We start from the raw sequence: 20603 nt of genomic DNA, 5'->3' as shown, positions 1-20603 counted from the left end.
CAAAAAGTAGCTTAACGTCTTTCATTTTGAATGTCGTGTTGTGTCTTGCTACAAATCCTTTCCTAATAATACCCGTTGACAGGCCTTCCATGAAAAATTTAAATTAATAAATAATAAAGTTTTTCATTCACTGATAGTGGAGAATTATTGGAACATCTTTTCGTTGGTGTAAATGTCGCCATTTTATTACTAATCTTATGATAGTGTGAACTCTATTTACGGCTTAACAGCAAATTCTGATGCGTTAAACTAAACAAATATACTCATAAAGGTCTAAAAATTTTGGGTAAGGCACCATTGCCCTTATGGTTAAACCGAATCTAAAATAGGTTTGGAGGCACTAATCTAAGGTTAAACGGTACCTGTTGAACGCAAAACGTAACTGTATAATCTACTACCTAAGTAATCCCTAGACAATATTTCAAGACCTACACCTATGGTCGACACCGAAATTGAGCCGAACTGGACGGAATTCCCCATTTTATTGCTATATACCTTTCTGAAATAGAATATAGTAGGTATTTCTAAAAAAAATGTGTATATATCAGTAGTATGTATACACCTACATTCCCTACCCTATATCCAAATATACATTATGTCACATCAGACAGCATATCGAAATTAGATAAGAAAACCTAACCTGTGCAATTTATTTTCACCAGTCTTATTTTAAGCATTGATTTAATGTCCACGACAATAAATTATGCGTTATTTCAACTTCTAGATGTTCTTGATTTTAGGTCTATTCTGTTTGAAAATTAGTGTTTTTTTAAATAATTTTCGAAAGATTGATAAAAAATTGCTTTTCCATTGATGTATTCTCAATTTTTTCATATCAACCATCACTAAAACTTTTCTTTTTCTTGTATTTGACTTCTTATATATATTTAAACCAACACAATAAAACATTTAACTGTTTTCCTTTCTTAAAAACTGTAATTATTATAAACAACAGGATATTATATATTTTTATATATTATATTACCACATCTTCAATGTTTCAGCTATAAACTTTACTTAAATTAATGGACGCTTACAAAATAGATTCACACCTCAAGACTGTCGATTTACGCAGATTCTTTTGAATTGGAAATTATTATAAATATCATTGTATTATGCCTGGTATTGTTTTGAAATTAAATGTGCTAACAATATTAATCAACGATCGGTTGAATTTGAATTTTAAATTGTAGCTTTAACCTAGACTAAACAATTGCAGGTCTACTGACCTTGAATTTACCAAATTTGTACTAGGTGTGCCCAAATATTCAGTTTTCAACAAAAAAATGCTACTATTTGCTAAGCAGACGACAATTTAAAAATTTGGCTATCTTATAATGATAAACATTTATCCTCAATTATTCCAGTATTTTTCCAAACCCCTCCATTATTTTAGTTGTTGAGGCATCAAGTTTCTGAAGTGAAAGTGCCTAGATTACAAGTAAAACAATCAAAATATTTGTCTATGGAAGCGTTTTTAGAAAAGAGTGCAAGAGAAGCTTTTATTAGTGAGGTATTTACCACAATAAGGGTAGTGCAACCTTATTGTTGTAAATATACTCATATTTTTAGTAATATTTAAGGGAAAAGGGGAAGATAGTAACGAATATAAAATTTATTCTTAGTATTCACAACTGATATTAAAAATTTTAATGTGATCATCTAGTTGAGAAAAATATGTAGTATAGTTTTAAGGATTTCCTGTGAAAAATTCAAAACCAATTGCATCTAGTTCTGTCAGGATTAAAATCATAATTTTTTCATTGAATTGATTGAGATAACTTTGGTAGTATGTATATTGTAATTGCAAGAAATGTAACTCAAAAAATTGCCCTTATTTCCTAGGGTACGTGAAATTTTATAATTGTTAATGCATATTGTACAAAGATACATGAAATATTTTCTGAAAATGGTAGGAATGCAACATTTTTGTTATGCTATTATTTAATAAGTATATTATAAAAAAATTAATCAACACTTAAACATACTTTTTAGTTTTTTCGTTATGATTGATGATTGATTAATATTGAGATAATATTTCTCAAAACCAAATATAATATTTTATTGACGCTTAAATCTGTGGTAACAAAATGCATGAACCACGCCCTTGGTATCAAAAAAGCGAATCAGCATTGTTTTGATGTTTTAGAAAAGCAAACCAGTCGTAAACCAATTTTTCCCTCAGTGGCATCTTTATAAACTGTTTTCAACATCAAAACCATTTCAACAAAATTTTAACTGAGTAGAAAACAAAATTCGACAGCTGTACATTGTTCCCTTAAACTTGGCATTATAATAAATAAAATAAAAACAAAATAGCAAAAAAACCACTGGACACAGAGCCCGATTAAGATTTATAAGGTCCGGGGCTAAAATAATGACGGGGGCCCCTTAAGGAATTCGAAAACCCGGAAAAATTCACAAAATAATATCAATACGTTAGATTTGTGGTATCAACACATCAAAAAATACAGAATGATTTCAAAATGATGGGGCCCTCTTGGACCTGGGGCTATAGCCCCCCCAAGCCCCTAGCTTAATCCGGCCCTGACTGGACACGTGACACGAACAGATCCAGTAACGTCTACGGAGTGATCTGGTAATGAGTTGCGCTATCTAACGTCTTGCGTATCAAAAAAGTTTAACCCACTGCAATGATTTTCTAGTTATTATAAGATCCATGTAGTATAAATAAACGTGATTAGAATACTTCATTTTGTCTACAACTATCGACGATTTTAACTAGAATTGGGACCCTTGAAAATCAAACCTCAAATCAATCAAGCAGAATTTGACATTAAACCCTAGTGAATAATAGGTATGGAGGGTATAAGCTTTGATATACATTTTTCACATATTAGTGGTCTCTATATGTTTGTAGAACTCCCTAATTTTAATATCAAAATAATGCTTATAAAAAATATTGACCAGCGTATATGACAGTGAGAGAGATGCGGCCTGAAGATACCAACACTGAAATTTCTTACCGATTAAGTCTGATAACACATATAATCCAATAGTCTGTTCTTAGAATATTGAAAAGCATCTTTATCATAAGACTCCTGTAAGTTTATTACTTCAAGATTAACTTGTGATTAAAAAATTTGCCCTAGATTTTTTTAATACATATATTTTAACTGATGGGGCAACATGTATCTGACGAGGAATATTTACTCATTTCTTGGTATATCAGATCATTTTAACTGCTGAAAAATTCAAATTACAGGTACCTTGTTTTAAAACTGAAAAGAGTACCATCACGTTATTAGCTATAAATTCACCAATTGTGAAAAGAACATTGATGGATTGCTCTTGAGTTTCCTTCGGCACTATTAGGTCCTGATTTTAATTATTTTTTCCATTTGATCACGTGGAAATTATAATAAGCCATGAATTTTGAAATAATAGACAATAGGTTTTAGATATTGAAAACAAATTTGTCCACTTACCTATCGCCATCAAAACGAGTGTAGCGGCTAGAATATTCATGGCGCCGAATAGACTGACCTATTTCACTGGTATAATCCTGGTTCTCTCTGAACGACTAAAAGCTCATTCACTACTACGACCACTACTACTAATAGATTGAAGTGAAGTTCGCAACTTAGTATTCCATTTTGTTTTTCACGCATCAGTGTTGTTCTGATCTAATGGGACGCGGTAACTATATGACGTAATGTTAATGTCAAAAAATATCCATTATACCGTGTTTAATAAATGTATCGATACTGATGGTGGAAGTTTTTCTTGGGGATTTTTTTCAATTTGATTATAGTTAAAATCCAACTATAACGATAAAAATATATGATTATAGGAAAGCAAGATTATTATGTTTTAAATTTTTTTTTTTGATAATTTTTAAAAGATAAATTTTGACGTTTCAACTTTTCTTTAAGTCTTTATCAAAATATGATATTGACACTGACAATTTGCTTATTTATATTGATTTATAGATCATCTACATCATGAAAATCAAAATAAGGATAAAATCCTTGGTCTCTACATCTCAAATATATAGCAGTAATCAATTAAATTATTTGTAGTTTCATTAGAGTTTATAAAATAGAGCTATAAATTTTACTTAAATTATTTAGATCTTTTTTATCATTTATAGCTTTTCCATTTTTATGAATGTGAATCATTTCTAAAAATTTTTAGTGTATTAGATTCCGTTTCAAGAATTTTTGAATCTTTATAATTGAATTTATGCTTCTTTGATATTTCATGGTTCGTTAATGCAGTTATAGTTTTTTTATAGTTTTGATGACCTATTAGTCTATTTTGTAAATACTGAGATGTTTGCCCTATGTAGACAGCGTCACATTTAGTACAAGGCACGTTTTAGATTTCAATTTAATGAAATATTTGGATAATGTATTATGTCCTCTATGACTTATACTAATATCATATTTATTGTTGTGAAAGTTCTTGTACATATGGTAAGAAAAAATGTTTTACGTTTTGATGTTTCGTCTCTGTTTTGTTTTTATATTAATTGTAGTATCTGTTTATCCTTTTCTTGAATATGTTATTTATCATTTTATCTGGATAATTATTTTCTTTCAATGCAATTTTTGCTTTTTGAATAGCTAAGCATCTAAATTCAAGATCTGAAAGTTGGATAGATCTATCAGCCAAACTTATTATCACTGATCTTTTTTGTGACATAGGGTGACAAGAATTGAAGTTTAAAGGGTTTGAAAAATTATATTGTAGAGCTTGAGCAACGAATTTGCTATCGTCTCTAACAACTACTAATGTTAGTTGCATTAGAAAAAATATCTATAACAGTCGCCGAAAAATCCTTCACGGTCCGATTCTTAAGAACATAGAAGTGCATGGAGTTCTCGGAATCATATAAGGCGAAACTCTGTTAACCAATAAAGGTGAAAAATATTTGTTCATTAACAATATGGAAAAAAATATCATTGTGTAAACATGTGAAAGCATACAGTTTTATACTAATCATCGACTTCAAAATGTACATTTTGTTCCACTAGTTTTTTGTTTGATACCAAGCGCAAAAATTGACATGCTTATACCTACCAAGATTTATGAAAAGTATGGTCTTTTAATTCATGGCAAATTTTAGTTGATTTTGAAAAGGCTATCCATCTAACATTAAGGTGGATTTGGCCAGATGTTGAAGTAAGCTGCTTGAAAACACTCTCGGCCTGACGCCCAAATGAAGTAGAGGAATGTTTCTTCTCCGATTTAATGTCGTACAAACTAGAAAGTGGATTTTTGGAGTCATGTATCGTCGCAAACGATGTGAGCGGAAAAATTTGTCTCGATTTCAAGAACGACTAATTCATGCAAAATTTAATTCTTTCTGTTACGCAACACATCACTCCATATATGTCTTCCTTGAAAAGTTAAAAGAATGTCAAATTGTAAATATACAAAGTTTTGAAGTTAGTACCAATTTCAAAAACAAATATATTGAAGACTGCGATAATGTTTACTATTATATAAATGTTGCTTTTAAATAATAAACTAGGCAAACTGAAGTGAATAATTTTTTTCTTTTTTGCTTTGATATAAAAACCTGGCGATTCACCTACAGGAATCAAATAAACCCTTAAGTTCTGATGGCACATGTCGAATTAGTAGTGCAGGTAATCTTGTTTAGTTTAATTTACCACCTCTGATGAACTGAACGAAATACTTAGTACAGATCTATAGAAAACCATGAAGATTATAATTGAAATGTGTTGAAATTTATCACATATATCCATCAGTCAATTCATCAGGTTCGTATAATTTAGAACTTTAGAAATGAGAATAATCAACTGAATTCCCACAGAGTAGTTGTAAATATACTGTTATAAATAGAGTGTTAGTATTATTCATTTTTCTCGACTCATTATAAACAGTTTAAAGCTTTGTTTGACAAATTGTATCGTTTTTGCCCAACATGACCATATTTTATGTTCAGTTTTTAATAATATATTGTTTCAAAAATGATCATTCTTTTTATAGGTTTAGATTTAAAAAATAATGAACTTAAGGTTACTTTTAGGTTAAACGGCAACTCATATTTTTTTACATACTATTCACGAATACATGTGTTTATCCTTCATTCAAATTCATTCCATACTAGCTAGCATATGATGTTGAAAGGAGACACACATATAAACAGTGTCTTCTACTTTACAGGGCAATTATGTAATGTGGAATCGTTAGGTCTAGTACGGTTGATACTTTTCTAAAAAACTGCCAACACAAAAAAACTGAGGCGGTATGATGACTCAAGACGATACTCTATCAATAAATCTTTTAATTCACACCTACACAAAAAATGTATGAAGAAATAGAATTTTTCCATCTTACTTACCTCGAAAAGTTGTTCACAAGCATTCAAGAATAGCTTTCAGAGTTTTCAAAATAATCGTAGATTACTATGCATAAAATATAGAAGTTTAGTATTTATTTTTAATAATTGTTTCTTTGTTATCATTACCATTTCTGAGAACGTTCCATTTAACCGAAGTTGTCGAAGCTAATGTTATCTTTAATAAAAAAATATTAGAAATTATTTTGTTCCTTTTTGTATACGCTAAAACTGAAATATGAAGGGTACAAAATTATTTCACCAGAGTGAAAGATTATCAGATTAAAGCTTAGTAGATTTGAAATGAACTATATGCTTCTGGAACTTTTTTAAGAAATACCAGAAAATTGGTTATTGAATTTTTATAATATACAATCAAATTTTGTATGAATAAAAAATGTAAAAAACGAAGTTTCTAGAAAATTACATCAATAGAAATATTCAGTGTTTACCTAGCTGGAACTTTATTTGTCAGTAAACATAAGTACGTGATATAAATAAAAGAATATTTCCAGAGAAGCCACAAAAACTATATCAAATCACTGCTGTGTATTCTGATCGGATAAATATCCAGCGATAAGACAAATCTATCCACATTTCTCAAATTATATGATAATTCAATTTGTTTAGACTTTATGATATATTGGATACAAACTTTGGAGCTCCACTATTTTTTGCAAATTAATCCACAATAACAACAAGAAAAATTGAGAGTTATACAATTTTCCATAGTAGATATATATTTGAAACTGTTTCACTTAATTTGTTTATAAAAGTATTCCAGAATCGGTAATGTACAATTGATTGATTTCACTAGATCCGATTCAACCACTGATTCATTTTTCCAATTTTGGAACAGAAAATAATCTGAGAAGGTTAAGTGACAATTCAAACATTATTTTACTAATTTTTGCTTGATATCTTTGTTTAAACGTTTATCATTTCTTCTTTTTCAAAATTTTCCGGCAAACATCCGGAAAAATCGACTTCATAATCTTGAATGCAGTTTAAACAATCTTCGTGGTCTTTGGAGCCTTCCGCCTTTTCTATCTGTTATTTTGATTGCATCTTTGGCGTGAAGTGAAGCTTTAGTTCTGTGAAACTTCGGTGAACACTTGATTGAAACAGTGTTTTTGCTTACAGCATGATCATACTTAAATTTTCAGATAATATGCGATCTATCACAACTTTTTAAAATACATATTATGTCTGTTAACTTTTGAGCCGACAATCATCCAGTGCCTATTTGTGAATTCTCTTCTTCCGTCATTCGATTTGGCCGCTCGTTTAGTTTCTGCTAATCAATATTTTGCTGTTGTTGTAAATAAAAGTCTCACCCAGAGTAGAATCCAGTTTAGTTTTTAAATAAATGGTATACTTCTAAAATTAAATTATTGTATCACATACAGATACCGAATTCCTCAATTTCCACAAATTCATCGGAAACTTCCCTAATGAGGGTTGCCAAATAAGTTGTGTATTCAAACTGTGAACATATGGTTTAAAGGTTGTCTTGTCCTTTGTGCAAACAGACAATACCTACAAAAGTATCAAGAAACCATAGTTGTAAATTATTTTATAACACCCGGGTAGTTTTAGTGACCAGATCAGGCTTAGAATATTTTTTTAGACCACTAACATACAAAATTTAAAATACAAAATTTCATTGTTATATCTTCAGTTAGAATTTGAACTTGGTTTTACTGTGAGTTCATCTTTCGGTTTTTTTAAACGATGTTTTGACCGTGGGATATGTGCGTACCTACCTCTCTGTATTTGTTAACAAGTTGATGAGTAAGTTTGTAAAGTTGGTGTTAGCTTTTTTAGTTAAAACAGGCAATTTTTGGGATCAAACAAGGATTGGAATCTGGTTTATTGCAAACTAAGGCGCAACTTAACAAATGGAGATTGTACTGTAGTTTAAACTATGGATAATGTTGTAGTTTAAGCCAAGAATAAACAAAATTGCTCTATTCGGCAGATCACAATTGAAACCACATTTTCTGTTAGTTGTCACCCTCACAAGAAATATAACTCAACTTTTCCTAGAGAAAAAAATCCGCTTGTATTGATTTTATAGTCTATTTCAGAAAGGTATTTATTCTAAAATAAATGTTGCTCAAGTATCGATATATTTCACTTGTAAAAAGCAAAATAATCTCTTTTTCAGTCCAAAATGTCACTCTTAAGAGACTAGAAACTCCCGTCCCAAACAACTTCTACCTTTTTCGATAAAAAACATAAATTCATTCCCAAGGGTAACATTTTACTTTCGATGAAAAACCTAACACGAGTTACTACTGTTAATTGATTCCATTAATTAACGAGGCTGTTTCAATTCATCAACTAACTAAACTAGACTACCTATCAGTAAAAATAGAAAGAACGGAAAAATAAAAGAATGAAAAGCCCGGGTAATAGATTATTTCGTTTTTCCCCGATTTTCCACTTTAATCACGGCACTTCTAAATGAACACTGCTACTTCATTTTTCCAAGTTGGCTTCTTACTTATTTTTTGCTGAGTCTTTACAAAAGATACCGAAATTTCTATAAATGCAAAGCTATAATAAATAATGGAAACTCCTTACCTTTGCTACACCATCGAACTTTACTATTTCGGACATTTAAATTTCCTTTAACGGTATAATGTATACACAAATATTTATTGTTTATAGAAATTCAAATATCTACAAACCGCTTCCTATTCCAGGAGGTTTAACTATCGATATTTAGAAAATTCGCATTTAAATATAAATACGGCATTTTTATTCAATATAAATAAAGAGAAATTAAACAATGATCAACTTTAATCTCCACCATTGGGTAACGCTGCCTTTTTTTAATATAGTGTGAATTCTTTGCGGCATTGTTTAATTGAACCTTCTGGTGGAAACATATCCCATATATCATGACGTTTCTATTGTTAATAAATCATATGATGATCATACTATAAGTGGGATACCGAAGTATATTCACTTCAAGACTTTTCTAGGTGTGTGACATCCCCCTACATTATCAGTACAATTATCTCCAAAATGTCCAGCTATTTATTTGTACAGGTCAGTCCTTTATACAGTTTCCGTAAACAATTCGGTGACATCCAGCCCTAGTCCATGATCGATATCGGAAACTCGATGAAATAACTCGACTTCTGCTATTTCCAATACCAGCTTCGAATTGGACCTTGTTTAATCACTTTATAGCATCCAATTAATTAGAAATTTTCTTTTGTAATCGATTTTTTCTGTTTCTTTTAATAGTGGTTTCTTTTCTAGCTTTCAACATTATTATCAATTCTAAACACTAATATTTAATTGTTTTAGTGCTACAATTCATTTCCTATCGTTTTTATCAAATTTGTAAATCCCCAAATCCCATTTTGCGAGTTTCCATATGACCACTCAATTCAAGGCAATTAATTTTTTTAATATAACGGAACTTTCAGTTGATTAGTTCAGTATCTAACTTAATGCCTCTCACTTTGATTGTGTTAAATATAATTGCAGATTCCATATTCGATTTTCCAGAACTAAAAAAGTTTATAAGCCGCGTACGGCTTTCTAGATTCTGTTTGCTATTGTTTATTTATTCCTTTTTTCCCTTAATTATTCTCCTGTCCTCTGTCTGTCCTTGGCCTACCTCCTGAATCCTATTGTAGCATTGACAAAGCTACTGTGCCTTGGCTTGCTCTCCACAGATCTCCTAGCCATAATATTTTTTGTTTCTTATTTTTTCAATTATATCTTCCTCCCCACAAGCTCCTCCTTTATTTCATAATTCATACGTCATCTGTATTCATTTTCATCAATCCTAATATTAATTTTATAAGCTTTCTTTCCGCTACTCTCGACTTTTCTTCTTCTCTTTTTATCGTTATTATTATTGTATCGGCCTTATTATTGTTTTGTAAATATTAACTTTGGACTTCGAATTTTTCATTTGCTTTTTAAAATCTGGTTTCCATGATGTGGTCTATTGGTTTTTAATAATTTTTCTTACTTCCCAAATCTCATAATATTTTGTGTTATTTTTAACGTGATTTCTTCTCCCTCTTTTGTCAGTTCCTTTAACATACTTTCAATTCTTTTTGTAATCAGAACATCTGCGCATGCTATTATGGCATGAATTAGCTTAAAAGAAATTGAATTTGCTTTTGACGGTTTATCAAAACTTTTAAGAAACTAATTTTTGTAAATCTTCAGTAAGTTATAAAGTGAAGTTATAAAACTTCAGTAACACTCGACTCAAATTTTCTTTCACGTCTTCTATATACTGTACCAAGTGGGGTTTTGTGGGATAAAACTGGACAGAAGCAAAATCAGCGAAATACATTGGTTGTGATAATGATATTCAATCAATCAATTAATGTTATATCTACGAGGGTTGTTTTACACAATCGAACAATGAAGTATCAATGAGTTTTGGCACCAAGTTTTCATGCAATTTATCACCTAATGACTTTTCTTGTTCCTCACCGTCAAAAAAGATGCGCGGACAGCGATTTTCATCATCTCAAGAAGCTGTTGAATATTTTCCACACCATGTTGATACAATGTAAGCTTCAGAGTGGGAAAAATGTTTCCAAAACTGGTTTGAGCGTATACAAAAATGTATAGATCTTAAAGTGGAATCTTTCGAAAAGAATCTACACGCGTAATTTTTATTTCTAAATTTGATAAGTAAGTAAGTAAGTTTGATAAAATATTAATATTATCGCAGCATGTAGCTACCATAATAATGGTCGGTTTTTCTCCGAGAAACGGTTAGAGATTGTTTGATAATTTTCTAGTGATAGTAATCATCTATTTATAATTGTTTAAGAACACCTGAAAGATTTCAATTATCATTTGACAGCCTTCAGAAGTTTGTATAGCTTTGTATACTCATTTGTACAGAAAGTCATCAATAATTGTCAATTAACCAGATTATTAATCGAATCTTAACTGTTTGAAGGGGTTCCATTTTCCAAAGTTTATTAAAGAAGTTGGCTGTGCCCGATTAATGTATACATCATTTAGTCGCATTCTACTTTAGAAAACGTTGCATAGGGAAGAAGGACGTTGATTAATTAATCACTGGAAATATTTACTTTGTTACATAAACTGCCTTGGAAATTAAACTGATTCTGAAATATTCGTAAACACTTTCATATTTGTGTGTGCGACAAACTTGTTAAGATATTTGGTGTAATCAACATTTCCAATTTAATTGAGACTAACTCAGAGAATGTAGAAGCTAAAAGGAGCACGAACAAATATTTGAATAGTGAAAATAAGTTAAACAATTATTTATAATTGTGATTATACGCAAAAATATGATTTTGTATTAATTTGTTTATTGTGTTGCGTTTCTTTTTTTTTTGATAAGCACAAACTTGATGGAGGATGAGAAATTCCTTTTGATTTCGTGAATACGGCTCTGTTTATTTAGACCTCATTCTTTTTTGGTAATTTGATACAGACTCCAAAATATTTCATCTTCTATTTTATACGCACTTCGAGAGAATTCGGATAGATGTTTCGTTCTCTGTGCAACAGAATCTGCTCATTGAATTCTATGTTAAATCTAGCGTCTTCTTCTCAAGACTCCTGTTAATATTCGTAGATTGTTCTTAATTAGGCTGATATATTCAATAAATCTTATTTAGTCACAGTTGCCCAGGAGTATATTTGCCCCTTTCAGCACTTGTGCATTACTCCAGTAACTGATATTTTCCCTATCTACGAAGTGTTCATCCGCCCCTATTTTAACAAATCTGTCTGTTAGTTGGTTTAATTTGTCCAGGTATTTCTAAACCAGCTGTACCCCATAATAGTTAAATCCACTTTCAAATAATATATGGAAATTTGGAAGATATAAAATCGCTTCAAGTGATGCCGTTGGACAAGATTCATTCTCGTTGTGTTCAGTTCTAGCGCTCCCTATGTGATTATTAGTGTCATTGGTGTATTTTAGTTACTCTTCTATCAATCGTTGACGATACTTCAATATCGGTAGTCTTAGCAGCATCAGCTTCTACATGTAAAACTTTTTTAAACTCCCTCCCTGCGTTTCCTCCATGAATCAATCTCTCTTTATTTGTTGTATTGAAAATTATACAATTTTACTTCGATATAATGGATGCATAATAAATTTTAAGCAACATTCTGTCGTATTTATGTCTGAAATTTATCATCTCAAGTAACGTGAAAAGAATTTCTCTATGCTTAAACTCTCAATTTACATTTAAGGACAGACAGTTTCACGTCGTGTAATACGTATAAAAGAGCAGGAATTCCCTCATATATTTGATGCTAAAATTTCATATAAAAAGTCTGTGTCAAACGAGGAAAAAATCATAATAGAGCAAACCCTAGTTTCAGAGCACACTTGACCTAGTTAATGTCGGACTCAGTCTGGCAATCGACTTTAGCGATGCGGCTTTTACAAACCAGCTGCGCTTTCTCTTTCTAAAAGTACAATAGACTAGATATTTCGATTAAAAATTATGAAGATTTATTAACATTAGGGTTGTTATTACAGAAGAGACATGTGACACGGACATAATTCATTCATTTCAGGTATATCAGTTTCAATGGCACAGATGAATTACTATAAAAATGCAGAATCATCTACACCTGTCATGTCAAAGATACAGCTCGCTACCAAAATCTATTCAGTTAAATATTCTACGTAGAAAGAACCGTGCTCTCCCATTATTTATTTTGCAGATTTTTAGGGGGCACTCAATGTGGACTAACTTCAATATATTTTCCGAGCTTTCGAATACTTAATATGTATACATCGTCTGAGACTGAAATTATTTGTCGTTTTATTAGAATTTACAAACTAGAGTTATGAATTTTACTTATATTATTCAAGTCTTTTTTATCATTTATAGCTTAATATCATATTTATTAAAATAATTCGATAATTGTTGGGGAAGTCCTTATACTTCTGATTTTCATTTAATTGTAGTGTTTGTTTATCCTTTTCTTGAATGTTATTTATCATTTTTTCCGGATAATTATTTTCTTTTAATGCAGTTTTTGCTTTTTGTAATTAGCAATCGTCGAGTAAAAATAAGTACGTGAGGTAGCTAGAAAGAGTTATACGAAAGGTGGGTGCCACTATTGCTTGATGCTGCTCAGAATTTCGCTCTCATTAAAAATTCACAGCAATGTTTGGAAATCTCCAAACGTAATAAAAGTTAATTTTTCTGTCGAAATGTACACCATTATATCCTAGAAACCAAAAATATAGTCGAAGCATTGGATTTCCCAAGTGATAACTCAGTTTTTGGCAATATATTTATTGCCATGGTGTTTGGAAACTCCATGAGTGTAATCTTTATTTGTGAATTAGAAAAATGGGAAACTGAAGCTACTATTATGCTGTTACGGAAACGTTCTATGCCGGACTTATGAGAAAACGATCGCATTCGTTGATAACAAATAGTTTTTACCATGGTGACAATAAGCTTTTCCATACGTCCACTATTGGTGTATTGAAATTAGTCGCACTGCGTCACGATTAATTATTTCAGAATCAAACGCGTTTTTCTGGAAAGATTATTATTTGGATGAGAAAAAATTCGCTGGACTAAGTATGTAAACTTGAACGGAGATTATGCTGAAACATTTACAGTAAAGTAAATTTTTCCGTTAATACGTAGCAGCTTTCGGTGAAAATTCCCTTTCTAAGTTTTTAATATTCTATCAACGACTTTATAATTCATATTTCGTTGTATTACAACAGTTTCAATTTACGGAATATTATGCTTTTTTAAATAATTACTTCCTGTCTCGCGATCAATTTATTTACAATTTGATAAAAACATATGTCAACATAATAGTGTGGTGTTCGCCTTAAATTTTTGTGTAAATTTAATTAACTTACCAAACACAACATATTCTTAGAAATGATTCAATATTATTGGAATTCTTATATATTTTCCAAATAAATAAAAATATAGTTTACATAACCCAAAAATAACATTATGTAAAATAAAATTCAAGAAACGATTTCTTCAACGTTTTGCACATTTTTTTAGTTTGATGCCACTAGGAATGTCAATTTTCATGAGTTATTATTGAATCACTAGGAGTATTCAGAATGTTCAAGTTTTCATAGTTGTTTCATCCTAAACTTCGTAGACTTCTTTTCATATGTTTTTCTCAAGCTTTGTCTCACAGGAGGATACTTTTGGAGGACTTCTCTACTTTAAGTATATTTAACTCCATCTTTGTTACTGGTTTACTGGCACTCACATAATCCAAAGATTCGCGAATGGATTGAGTTCTGGAATTTCTCAAAGGCCTTTGATCAACAGTGTAGCTTCTCCTTTAGGATTAATTTCACACTTATTGAACATCAACGCGATGTTCACTCTCTAATCTACGATCAGAAGATATCACTGTCGATAGGAATAGGTTAAATATCTAAGAGCCCCTTTCCAACAAGGGCCAACATTCTGAATAGGAATTGTTGCCTACATTTTAGTTTGCTTACTAATTTGGATTGACTAGAAAAATGTAGTTAAATTTTAAAATTTGTGGTTCTCAAAATAAGAAAGACAGACTAACGTATATCGTACATATTAGTCTAATATCTTTACATTAATATCACAGTCAATATGCGTGATAATCAATAATGCAAGAATTTTCTTTATTGTTTGATGTTCTATAAATAGTCTAATGAAATGATCATTCTCATTACATCCGAAAGGCAATCTTGCATTTTTTAATCCTGATTCTAAATTACACTCTTAATTAAATTGAATGGATTGTTCACAATTTCGATGTAAGGATCTGCCTTAAGTTATCAACTGTTCCGAAAGAATCCTGTTTTCCATTATAACCACTTTATTTCCTTTAGCGGCTTTCAAATAAAAATTATCCTTTTTTCCAACTCTTCTTTGTGTTTATATATTTGTAGTAGATTTTGATTAAAAATTTCAAATGCTCTTTTATTTCACCAAGATTTCAAGTAGGCACTGCAAATTTCAAAGCTTCGATCAATATTACTTTTTTGTCAGTATTTGGAATGGTTTTTAATGATAATATTTGGAGAAAATTCTTTAGTCCAAAATTCCTCAGCTCTTTCTACAAATAGGATAGTTTATTTTCAAACTATGAATCCATTATTTCAAACATCTTTCTTTGGAGCTCATATCATTTTCAAAATCGTAAGCGCAGTCTTAAGTTATGCTTCACCTAACCAAAGAAAAAAAATTGCTTTGATACCTTTCAATCCTCTTTACACGAGAGGATTGGAAAGAATATATAGCAAAGTGGGTTTATAAATCCAACAACACATTAAAACAATTGTTAAGTATATTGGGCAGACTAAGAGATGCGTTATTGTCCGGTTTAAAGAACACATAGTTCATTTGAAATATAGACGGACCGGAAAATCAGGTATTGCCGTTCCCGCTGCCAGTCACAATCATTGCATAAATATTAATAATATAAAACGGTTAAAAATTGTATCCAATAATAAATTGGATACATTTGAGAGCATTGAAATTGCTAGATGTAAGAGTAGCTTAAAATGGGGACAAAGGGCCAATTCCTTACAGCTCACTCTTTAGTTTAGTAGTCAAAGAATAATCATGAATATTCCCGCCAAGGAGTTTTCCCGCTGGAAATAATTTTTCGTGGGAGGTGGCTTATTGGTAGGAAAATGACTACGACTTCAAATTGTTGACTGACAAGTACATTATAAATCTTTCGACATGTGGAAGCCTTTGGTTTGCCGTAAACAAACAAAAATGTCTTCTTAGAATTTGTATCTTTCAAAAGAGTCACAAAATGTTATGTTTTAAATTTACGTTTTAAATGTTTAAACTTACTATAGTGAAAAGAATTGCACATGTTTTAATGCTATAGAAGAAATATTGAATATTTCCTTTACATAATCATTATTTCAACTATGTTTTCAAGTTTGTTCTAGTGTGAATCTTGGTTAATATTATACTCTTTTTGAATCAAATATTATCTTCATATTCAAAACTATTCTACACTCAAAGTTGATTATTTCCAACGAAAAACGTTTCAAACACTCCCAGTTGATTTCCAGGCACGCGAATCCGAGGGGATTAATAATTTTCAGGCACATTCCGAGTAGATTTTGCAAGAATTGAAGGGTTTATTGATTGATAAAACAACACAATGGCCGAATTAGACAGAATTAATAGATCGTATACATACAAACGCATCCCGTTTATGTCGATCGTGAAAGTGAAATTGGTTTTTTTCGTTATATATGAGTTCGGGCTCGATTAACTAAGGACAATAAACAAGGCTACAATCGATAATATTTGCTCAACAAGTTTTTATTAGCATAGTATGTATGTACGAGTATCTATGTAACGGAATATTTTAACGTGATTTTTACCCACTTTAACAAGTCGGATTGAGTTGCAATTTGCACACTTATCAGGGACCGATAAAAAAACAATTTTTTGATGAATTTGTTCGATTATACTATATACTTAGTTACCAGGATTAAAGTTTACTAGCTTCATTTGTATGTAACGGGATGTTTGACCTCGTTTCTCGGTCGGCGTAATTTGGAAATATGTACACTTATTAAAGATGTGTGAAAATATAATATTATAAATTTTCCTCTGCCACTATCACCAAAAGAGCATGTGACGGAATCTTATTTTTAGCTACTTCAAATGATCTAATAAAATAATACTTTACACGCTTGACAAGAATCGAAGACAATGCTATAATTTCATACACTGTTTGATAACATTGCTAAAAGGCTATTGATGCTGTTCAATAGCCATGTCGTTTCTGTCTTAATGGCTTCCACATCCCCCCAGTGCCGCCCCTGAAGCAGCATCTTGCATTTCGGAAACAAGGGAAAGCTACAAGGACCTTAATCGGGTGAATAGGGCGGGTGATGGTTAAGCTTCGGGTCAAAAACTCACGTACAACAAGTGAAGTATGAACTTTCCCGTTATAGAGGATCCATACCTCATGTGGAAAATCCGGTTGAACTCTGGCTACACGAGCTCTGAGACGTCTCAAAACTTCAAAGTAAAAATTTTCGTTCACGGTTGGGAAAGTTTACCTCTGCTTCCATCCAATCTTCACAGCAGTCAATTGTTTTGAGGATTGACAACTGGTCAGCTATCATTATGACTGTCAATCTACGGTCTTTTAGAACAGAAGCCCGATTCGTTTAACATTTTCATCAGAACTCGATGTCGACGGGCGTCCTGGGCAATAGTCTCCTTTTACTTCTTCTCAGTCTTCCCGGAACCTTTTTAAATAGTTGTTCACGGTTCGTTTCGCAGGAAACTTGATGTTGATGCGCTGTTCCTAATTCAGAGAGGGCTCGATGCCTATTTACACGCACAGCGCTTTGATCAGAACCGAGCGTTTATGGGATTGTCTACATCAGCAGTGCAGCCTAGCGGCGTCTGCAACTTGCCAAATAATGTTATTATTCAACATTTATACGTATTTTCTGAAAAAACCTCGTAGGAATAAGTTGAACAAAGAGACTTCAGGAGAAATATAATTACAAGAGATAGGAATAATGCATAAGCCAGTGCAAATATGTACTAGGATCTTGACAAAGGTTTTAACAGGATATAGCCATACGACTGGATGCCTGAAGAATTCAGAGTAGTGGAAGAAGTCAACTGCAGATTCTGCGGGTTTAAAGAAGAAAAAACTATTTATATACTTGCTAAATATAATGCTGAGCTTGGCATTTGGAAGCATACAGGATAGAACACGAAGACTTCCTTAAACTAAAACTTGGAAAACAAGGAAACTTATTTGGAGAGCTCTTAGGTTTATTCTAGCGGATGGTTATGTGGCATTCATGCGTTGTGGTGGAGTCATGGCCAGCAAGAAAGTTGTGGAGAAAAAAAAAATACAAGAAAGAAAGCAGCTCTAGCTACAACCAAAAATGATTCATTTTATTCATTCTCTTCCCAAATGAAGATGTACAAATTTATTTACTGATAATTTGTTGCCATTAGAAAGCGGTAGATGAGAATCTGGAAATGAAATTTTGCTACATAAATAGAACAGAAAAAAGAGAGCAGTCGAGAAATTGTTTTCCCTGGTTCTGCAAAGACGTACCGCACTGAACGAAAAATATTTGATGGAAAACCTAACGATTGGTACTCTATTATAGTTGGTTTTCTTTATGCCGTTCGATATTGGTATTCTTTTTAATACACCTTCAGCTTATCATAATAATTCTAATTTTTTTTTCATTCATATTGTTTTTTTGTGTCTGCGATTTTTCAAAAATTCCAATTTTCTTTTTATATATTCAAGTAATGCTCGTTCTCACAACATTAATATTAGTTCAATTTCAAAAATTTCAATTTCATTTTTCCTGTATCTGCATCTAGCGGCTGATAAATGGACTTCTACCCGACTACAGATTTAATTCCATTTTGCGGAAAAAATCTCGCCACTAACGACAATTCCATTATAGAAATATTCTCCTTGTCACGGTGTCAAATAACGCCAAATTGTGAAATATCTACAGAGGTCAGCGAAGCTACCGCTTTCCCGCTGATATTATTATCTTAGTAAACACAATTTACGTGATAAATGGAGAATGAAACAGTAAAATATCAATTTAATATCCTCTGTTATTTGTACCACAAGCAGTATCATTATTTTATATACGCTTTGCCCCGGTCATTAAGAGGAATAATTAGGGATTTTGCATATTACAAGGTTTATTGGATATAAAATAAAATATTAATTCATCCGAGTCTATCGTTTGGTTCCTAAAACCTGACAAAAATGAAAAATTAAGACATTCGTTAATGGTCTAACATACTAGCCTTTAACAGTGACAAAGGGATTTCTATTGCGTAGAATAAACTTTTAAAATAAGAATAGTGAATGTAGAAAGAAGAAAACAAAAAGTTTATTGCATCATTTTTGAATTAGTAGCACATATTACGTTTGCAACTAAATACATTTGATCCCATATTTCAGTGAATCTGATTGACTCATCTAGATTTCTAGGATAGTGCTGGTTTTGGAGGAATTTTGGACCAATCTAGCTACGTGTGAGCGTGAGCGCATTAATAGCATAGCACTTCGATAAGGCAATCTGTTAAACTACGGCCTCAAATCAGAGCTAGGTAATATGAGCCTCCAAGCTAATGCCACGCCATACCATGACAGTTCGACTACCATACCATAACAGAGCCACCACCACATCGTAACAGCCTCACCACCATATCGTAACAGCCTCACCGCCATACCATAACAGACTGTCCGCCATATTTTCTGCAATATTACATTGATTCAATCAGGCTTTTTCTTCATACTATGGTTGGTTACTGTTCTACACATTGTTTGTGATATAGAGTGCTATGGATTGCTAGAATAAATGAAAATCAAAATATTCTCCATTCATTTCCTCATGATCTTCTCCTCTGAATTTTTGATATGATATTTATAACCATCAGAATCATTCATACTGCCACTGATGTTCATTTCTCATTTTACTGTCACTATCATACCAAATAAACGAAAAAACTTTTGCTCGATTTAGAATCATAATAAAATCACGCTAATTAGTACATCCTATTTTACCAATAACTAAATTTTTTGACTTCCGGTTCGCCTTTTTGAACGGGATGTGAATATAAAAAATATATCGGTATTTCTTCGTTCTACTTAACATCAAAAGGCAGTTTCCATTACGAATGAAAATAAATATAATAAGCTCTCATTTCCTAAAATAAGCTCTGTAAAATAATACCTTTGATTTAATTTATAAATAAATTTGGACCTCAACAAATCTGATTAATGGTAAAACTAGAAGTACTAAACCCCAAATCGAACAGATACGTAAGTACAGCCAAATAAACCTTTCTTTACAATGGATACCAGTTGTTTTATCCGAAAAGTATATCATTAATACCTTTTTCAACAAATTGTTCCACAAATACATTTCAATAAAACAGAAAAAATCATCGACCATCTCGAATAGTAGAATTATTTAGCAGTAATTTAATCAATAATCCACTGTGTCATCATCTTCATCGTAATAGAGAGAATAACTTTGGAATGTTATGAAAAGGAATCAAAAAGAGACCAAATAAATCCCACGAAACTAAAAGTTTCTCTTCTTATTCTTTCCAAACTTAAAGACGGGAAGATTTATATCCACAATCTTATGAAGAGACAGCTGCAAAACCAAAGGATAATCACATGAGACTTTTTTAATATTGTTTAATAAAATCCATTTTTGATGTGCTCCGTAGTTCTAATCTCAAATATTCAA

The 20603-nt window shown here is 31.5% G+C and overlaps 2 protein-coding genes across 2 annotated transcripts in view; one reads left to right on the top strand and one right to left on the bottom strand.

Moving 5' to 3' along the window:
• LOC130451623 (27 kDa hemolymph protein-like) overlaps positions 1–3985 on the bottom strand; it is a 28507-nt gene extending 24522 nt beyond the window's left edge. The window contains exon 1 of the mRNA XM_056790765.1: positions 3450–3985. Coding sequence (XP_056646743.1) covers positions 3450–3489 — 40 coding nt within the window. The 5' untranslated portion in view covers positions 3490–3985. The remainder of the gene's footprint in view (positions 1–3449) is intronic.
• The window catches only part of LOC130451624 (zwei Ig domain protein zig-8-like), a 491142-nt gene that overhangs the window by 413264 nt on the left and 57275 nt on the right, over positions 1–20603 (top strand). The window lies entirely within an intron of this gene.

The sequence above is a fragment of the Diorhabda sublineata genome, chromosome X (assembly GCF_026230105.1).
Source record: "Diorhabda sublineata isolate icDioSubl1.1 chromosome X, icDioSubl1.1, whole genome shotgun sequence".
In the NCBI taxonomy this organism is placed as follows: domain Eukaryota; kingdom Metazoa; phylum Arthropoda; class Insecta; order Coleoptera; family Chrysomelidae; genus Diorhabda; species Diorhabda sublineata.
Note: the sequence above shows the minus strand (reverse complement) of the source record. Positions and strands in the feature narration are given on the sequence as shown.